The sequence below is a fragment of the Mesoplodon mirus genome (assembly GCF_964341445.2).
Source record: "Mesoplodon mirus genome assembly, chromosome: 2".
NCBI classification, from domain to species: domain Eukaryota; kingdom Metazoa; phylum Chordata; class Mammalia; order Artiodactyla; family Ziphiidae; genus Mesoplodon; species Mesoplodon mirus.
In genome coordinates, this window is record NC_138977.1 from 104,834,821 (window position 1) to 104,841,866 (window position 7,046).

A 7,046-nucleotide genomic window follows, 5' to 3' on the forward strand; every position below is an offset into this window, starting at 1 on the left:
TAGAAGAGCAAAGAGCTAAGGATAACCAAGGTGCTTTAGAAGAGATACAAGGGGAGAGGGTATCACCCTTCCAGGTATTTTGAGCAGGATGACCAAATAAGATGTCTCTCATGTATCCCCCTACTCCTCAACAACAATGATTTGGCATTTATCCACAGACAAATGTGCCTTTGTGGGAGATTCAGGATACAGATAGGAGATTGTGAAATCCAGGTGCAGTACAAGACAGACAAAGACCTTTTGAGAAGGCAAGTTTGCAATCAGGTGACTGACCCATAGAGTGTGATTCTGGTTGCAGACATGGAAAAAAGCTCTGTACCCCTGAGAACTCAACCACAGCCTGTTTCTCTTTGGTTCTGTCACCAACACCATAGGCCAAGGAACCCAAGAAGAGTCATGCCCACCTGCATGTCGAGTAATAAACACACAAACCTCAGTCTCAGCTGTGGGCCCTGAAGTGGCCCATAGACTGGCTTGAGCACCTATGGGATCCCTGGAGGCAAGTTTGTTAAACTTGGTCAGACTGTAGATTCTGAAAGGGCCCTGTAACTGGGCTGCAGCTCCTCCCAGCCACAGTCCTCAAGTAGCCTTGCTGGCACAGCAACCAGGCAGGAGACACTCCTGTCTGCACCCCAGGAGATCCTGAAAGGCTCCTATACTTAACTCCAGCCTGCTCACAGCCACAGTCTGCCTGCTGTCCTGAGGGTTCAGGGTCCCAGAGGGAGACACTTTGACCTACAACCTGGAGATTCTGAAGGGTCCCTAACTTGGCTCTAGCCCCTTCTAGCCACAATCTGTGAAAAATTCTGCTAACTTGCAGACCTAGCAAAATACGCTCAAGGCTGTGTCCCCAGAGATCCCGAAGAGTTCCCTACTTAGCTGCAACTCCATCACAGTTACAGTCCATTAGCAGATCTGCCACACAGGGACCCAGTAGGAGACACTCCTGTCTGTGCTTTCAGAGATACTGAAAGGGCCATACACTTAGTTCCAACGCCTCCCAGCCACAGTCCATAAGTCTAATTTTTGATGGGTGGGTAAAGAGAATGTGGTATACACACACACACACACACACACACACACACACACACATAATGGAATATTATTCAGCCATGAAATAGAAGAAAATCTTGACATTTGTGACAAAATGAATGAAACATTCTAAGTGAAATAAGTCAGAGAAAAACAAATACTATATGATCTCACTGAAATGTGGAATCTTAAAAAAAAGGCTAAATTCAAAGAAATGGGAAGTGGATTGGTGATTGTCAGGGATGGGTGTGGGAGGCTTAGGGAGATGTTGGTCAAAGGGTATGAACTTTTAGTTATAAGATGAATAAGTTCTGGGGATCTAATATTCAGTATGATGACTATGGTTAACAATACTGTACTATATACTTGAAAGCTGCTAAGAGAGCAGATATTAAATGTTCTCACCACAAAAATAGTAAATAGGTGGGGTGATGGATGTGCTAACAATACTGTAGTAAACATTTCGCTATACTTCTGTGTGTATCAAGTCATCATGTTGTGCGCTTTAAACTTACACAATGTTATATGTCAATTATGTCTTAATAAAGTTAGAGAAAAGAACAAGTACAAAAAAGAAAGATAATGAATAGAAGAAAAACCACTTAAGTAGTGAAATTTCTGAATGATAAAGCAAACATTGTAGTTAACTAGGGAAAATAAGAAGCCTTGAATAAATAGTAATGGTACAACTCCTTATCCCTGGGCAAGGGTAAGAAGAAAGAAAGGAGAGGCGAGAAGAAGAGAGGGAAGGAGGCAGGAAAGAAGGAAGTAGGAGGAACAACAAAGGAAGGAAGGTGAAAAGAAAATAAACTGCGAGCTTCCCTGGTGGCTCAGTGGTTGAGAGTCTGTCTGCCGATGCAGGGGACGTGGGTTCGTGCCCTGGTCCGGGAAGATCCCACATGACGCGGAGCGGCTAGGCCCGTGAGCCATGGCCGCTGAGCCTGTGTGTCCGGAGCCTGTGCTCCGCAACGGGAGAGGCCACAACAGTGAGAGGCCCACGTACAGCAATAAATAAATAAATAAATAAATAAATAAATAAATAAATAAAAATTTAAAAAAGAAAAGAAATTGAGCCCAACCTACAAAATACACAAAAATAAATTAGTAAGTAAATTAAAATCTTCAAAAGCAAAGCAAGACCATAGCTTCTTTGGAGACAATATAAAAGGCAATCTTTATGCTTTCAGAGTAAGAAAGGATTTCCTTAAGTGCATAAAGAAATGGTTAATTAATTTGACTCCATTAAGTTTAAAACCTGAAGGTCTTCATATGATATTTAGGAGAATGAGAAGCACATCATAAACTGCCAAGAAGATGTTTGCAATACATGAAACTAACAAAGGCTTATATAGAGTATACAAGGAATTTATTGAATCCATAATGAAAGCACAAGCAAACCCACTAGAAAAAATGGGCAAAAGACATGAGAAGGATATTCACTGAAAAAGAAATAAAAATGGCCTATAAAATATGAAAAGTTACTTAATCTTAGTAATAGAAATCTAAATAAAACCTAAGATGCAATTTCAGACTTACCATATTGACCAAACTTAAAAAAAAATCAATATTTTGAGGAATTATAAAATTAGAACATGGTGACAGTTGCTGATGACTGTTAATAAAAGTCATTCAATCATATGCTAAGTAAGGATGTGGTACTGTGAGTACTAAAATGCTGTGTTGGTTAAGGTAAAATTTTGTATAGTCTTGCTTGGAGTATAATTTTTTGAGAAAAGTCTGAAAATACCTAGTAGGGGAAAAAATTATATATATATATACAATTTACATCCTATTGATACTATTGCTCTGTTATTACAACAGAGGACATATACAAAAATGTTCATAATAGCAGCATTATATTTTAAAAAATTGTAAATAGATAGTTGTCCATCCAGAGAATGTCATGATGTAGTCACACAACAGAACATTATCTATAGAACTTAAAAAAAAAAAACATGATTGCATCTTTAAGAGTATTGAGCATAAGTAGCACATCTATGCTTGTATTTGTATAATATTTAAATAAACTAAACAATAGTGTTGAGGAAATCACATATAATGGTAGACATCCAATTTCCAAGAAAATGTTCACCAAAGTCAGACTTGTGGTTTTTACTGGAAGAAGCATGTTTCTAAGAAACTGATGACTATCTATTTCTTAACTTGTTTGTAGGGCACACAGAAGTTTATTTTATTATTTACATCAACTGTATACTTACATTTTTTCACTTTTTATTGGAATGATATTTTCTAAAATCTGAAACTTCCTGTGTAATCTTTTAAAATTTATAAAAATATTTTTATGTTGATGTAAATTAGTTTAACATTCCTAAGCCAATTGATGGGCTTAAAAATATGTTTGTAATGCATATCATAGAAAAAAATGCTTTAGATTCCCTAAAATTCCAGACCAGTTAGAGATCAATAGAATAAACAGCCCATAAGAAAATGGAATAATTGCTGGCCACTTAAGAAAAGGTCTGAAGATAAAGGTTAAATGTTTCAAAAATTTTAGAGGACATTGTAGCAGAGATATAAGTACCAAAGTTTAGGGCAATTTTTTTTTTTTTTTTTTTGTAACACGAGAGCTGGAACAATCGAAGTATATAGCTTTCACACTAGACCAGTTCAATGATTTGTTATACCCATTCATATGAATATCACTAAATCAATATAAAGGATAATGTAGATTTTAAAATGTTGTGTGGAAAGATGTCAAATCTATATTAAGTGAAAAAATAGGTAAACATGAATATTTAGTCATCATTCTTAATGGTAAAAGAAAGAAAAAAATGTATATTTATGTTTAATAATACATAGACAATATCTTGATGTAAAAACAAGAAAAGTTAATAGTGCTTATGTAGGAGAAACATGAAGCTAATTATCATTCATTATATATACTTTTGTTCCATTCGAATTATTTAGCAATTTGTATTAGTTATTTTTATCATGACATCAGGAATGAAATTATACTCATAGTGCACTCAGAATTGCTTAATAAAGAACATGAGAGTACAGTAATGAAAATCAATGACAGTACTTACAGTAAAAGAAAAACCTATTAAAGATGTTAGAGTTAAAAATTTGCCATTGATCTTAAGGATTATATTTGTTTCATAATATGTATACATACAGAATCCTATACCTCTCCTCTATTTATGTATAATATGACAAATGTCCTAGAAAGTTATTGATTAGAACTAGGGCAACATCTCTAATAATCAGAGTATATTTCTAATTCTGTGTTTTGTGTTTATTTGTGAGGGAAGAAATGAGGCCAAGGCCCTAGTCTTATTTACCTTAAATCCACACATTGCCTATACCCAGGAAGTTCTTATCAGTTGTTAAATTATTTATTGTGAAATCAATTCAGTGTAAATTCAAAATCGTGTGTAAATCTAAGGATTTTTAAAGTGGGTTCTTTTGAGTATTAGTTCTGTGAAACAATGTTTCTATTAAAAATCAGTGTTATGGACTGAACTATGTTCCTCTAACATTAATATATTGAAGTCTGACTGTATTTGAAGATAGGTCCTTTAAAGAGGTAATTAAAATTAAATGAGGTTATAAGAGTAGGGCCCTAATCCAACATGACAGATCACCTTATAAGAAGAGGAAGAGACACTATGAATGTACATATACAGAGGAAAGACCATGAGAGGACATAGCAAGAAGGTGACCATCTACAAGCCAGAGAGATAGGCCTCAAGGGAAACCAGCCTTGACAACACCTTGGTCTTGGACTTCTAGCTTCCAGATCTGTGAGAAAATAAACTTCTGTTTTTTTATGCCATCTAGTCTTTTAGATTTAGTTATAGCATCCCTAGCGAACGACTACATTAAGGAAGTTAAATTAGTTAATATTTCTAATACCCAGTATGATCTTTTGTTTGTTAGTTCATGTTTCTTCATGACTCTCAAAAATATTTGGAGTGATAACAAATGCTGGAGAGGGTGTGGAGAAAAGGGAACCCTCCTACATTGTTGGTGGCAATGTAAGTTGGTGCAGCCACTATGGAAAACAGTATGAAGTTTCCTCAAAAAATGAAAATTAGAACCATATGGTCCAGCAATCCCACTCCTGGGCATATATATAGAGAAAACCATAATTTGAAAAGATACATGCATCCCAATATTCATAGTAGCACTATTCACAATAGCCAAGACATGGAAACAACCTAAATGTCCATCGACAGATGAATGGATAAAGAAGATGTAGTACATATATACAATGGAAGACTACTCAGCCATAAAAAAGAATGAAATAATGCCATTTGCAGCAACATGGCTGGAACTAGAGATTATCATCCTAAGTAAGTCAGAAAGAGAAAGGCAAATACAATATGATATCACTTATATGTGGAATCTAAAATATGACACATATGAACCTATCTATGAAACAGAAACGGATTCACAGATACAGAGAACAGACTTGTGGTTGCCAAGGGGGAGGGAGGTGGGGAAGAGATAGAGTGGGAATTCTGTGTTAACAGATGCACTATTATATATAGAATGGATAAACAACAAGGTCCTACTGTATAGCATGAGAACAATATTCAGTATCCTGAAATAAACCATAATGGAAAAAGAATATAAAAAAGAATGTATACATATATATAACTGAATCACTTTGCTATACAGCAGAAATTAACACAACATTGTAAATCAACTATACTTCAGTAAAAAAAAAAAAAATTTGAAGTGAAAGCCAGCCTCAGCTGATGGGATCAGATAAGAGCTAGATTTGTGAAAATTGTAAAGCAAAACCATTCTTTATTAGAAAAGGCAAGTGATTAAAAATAGAACATATGTAACTACTGAAGTGAAAAATATGCTGTTTTTAACACCTCAAGCTGTAAACTCTTTTAAGTTTCTACTTAATTTTCCAGGTTTCTGTATTATGTTCCCCCAAGAAACATAAAACATACTAGGAAACTTTTCAGTATGACCAGCTATGATGAAACAGTTCACATATTTCATTCATGAAATTTCATCCCAAATTTATGAGAGAGATAGGAATAGAAGGTACTCTGGTCCAACAGGAGAATGGTATAAAATTTAAATCTAATAATCTATGATTTTCAAAATTTGTAGAGCAAAATTCAAAGAAAGTTAAATAACAAATTTAATCCCATTGTTAATATAACTTAGGTTTCAGTTTATTACTGGAACCAGGCAAGAAGATTATCTTCCTCTTTCAACAAACATTACACTCTCTTTACCAATAAGAAGTCAAATATCCTCCTTTATGAAAACTCAGTGTACTAGACTTATTTGTGATATCCTGCATCTGACAAAAATACATCTTGCACTGGATTGACATTTAATAGCATGTTTTATATTTCATTTTGTTTTGGTAACAATCTTTTAAGTATTGAGGTATCCTACAAAATAGATGACTGTAAAGAAAGAGTAAGCATAGCAAGATATTTCTTGCCTCCCCTTCACAATTATTTATTGAATAACTGTTCATTGTTATAGTTGTGGAATTTTATGTGGAAGTGAAAGTTTTAAAAATATATTCCTTTCATCTTCCTAGACTTTTCTTAAACCTCCTTAGTTTCTTCTGATATCTACTTTAGAATGAAAAGCAGAGTCTCTTACCTAATACTTTACTGTAAAACTGGTCCCAAAGCTGAGTGTCAGTCATATTGTTGGAGCCAGAAGTCAAAGAAAATGGAAAGCATTAAATTTTTTACCCTTTCTGGAAATGTCATTTTGTCTGTTAGTCCTACCATGGCAACAGACACATAGGAAGGTGGAGCTGGAAGTTTCCCACAATATTCCTCCATTGTGCTACCCAAGGAGAGCCTTAGCGTGTACACAAAAGGGACTCCCAGAAACTCAGCAATCAGCTCTCCACAGGGCATCACAGGGTCTATAATCATAACATTATAGTTGGTTTCCTGGAGTTTCTTCTTGATTGACTAGTTGTAGACAACACTCTCACACAGAAGTGTTAAATGTCTACTTATTTGAAGAAAAAATTCTTGCAGTTGTTTTGTTGATTG

The 7,046-nt window shown here is 35.0% G+C and overlaps 1 protein-coding gene across 1 annotated transcript in view; it reads right to left on the reverse strand.

The window, feature by feature from the left end:
- The window catches only part of LOC309798614 (UDP-glucuronosyltransferase 2A2), a gene marked incomplete at its 3' end in the record, with an annotated part of 29,693 nt that extends 22,893 nt beyond the window's left edge, over positions 1 to 6,800 (reverse strand). Inside the window, exon 1 of the mRNA XM_082611137.1 lies at positions 6,640 to 6,800. Within this exon, the coding sequence (XP_082467263.1) occupies positions 6,640 to 6,685 (46 nt within the window). The 5' untranslated portion in view covers positions 6,686 to 6,800. The remainder of the gene's footprint in view (positions 1 to 6,639) is intronic.
- Positions 6,801 to 7,046: the final 246 nt, after the last annotated feature.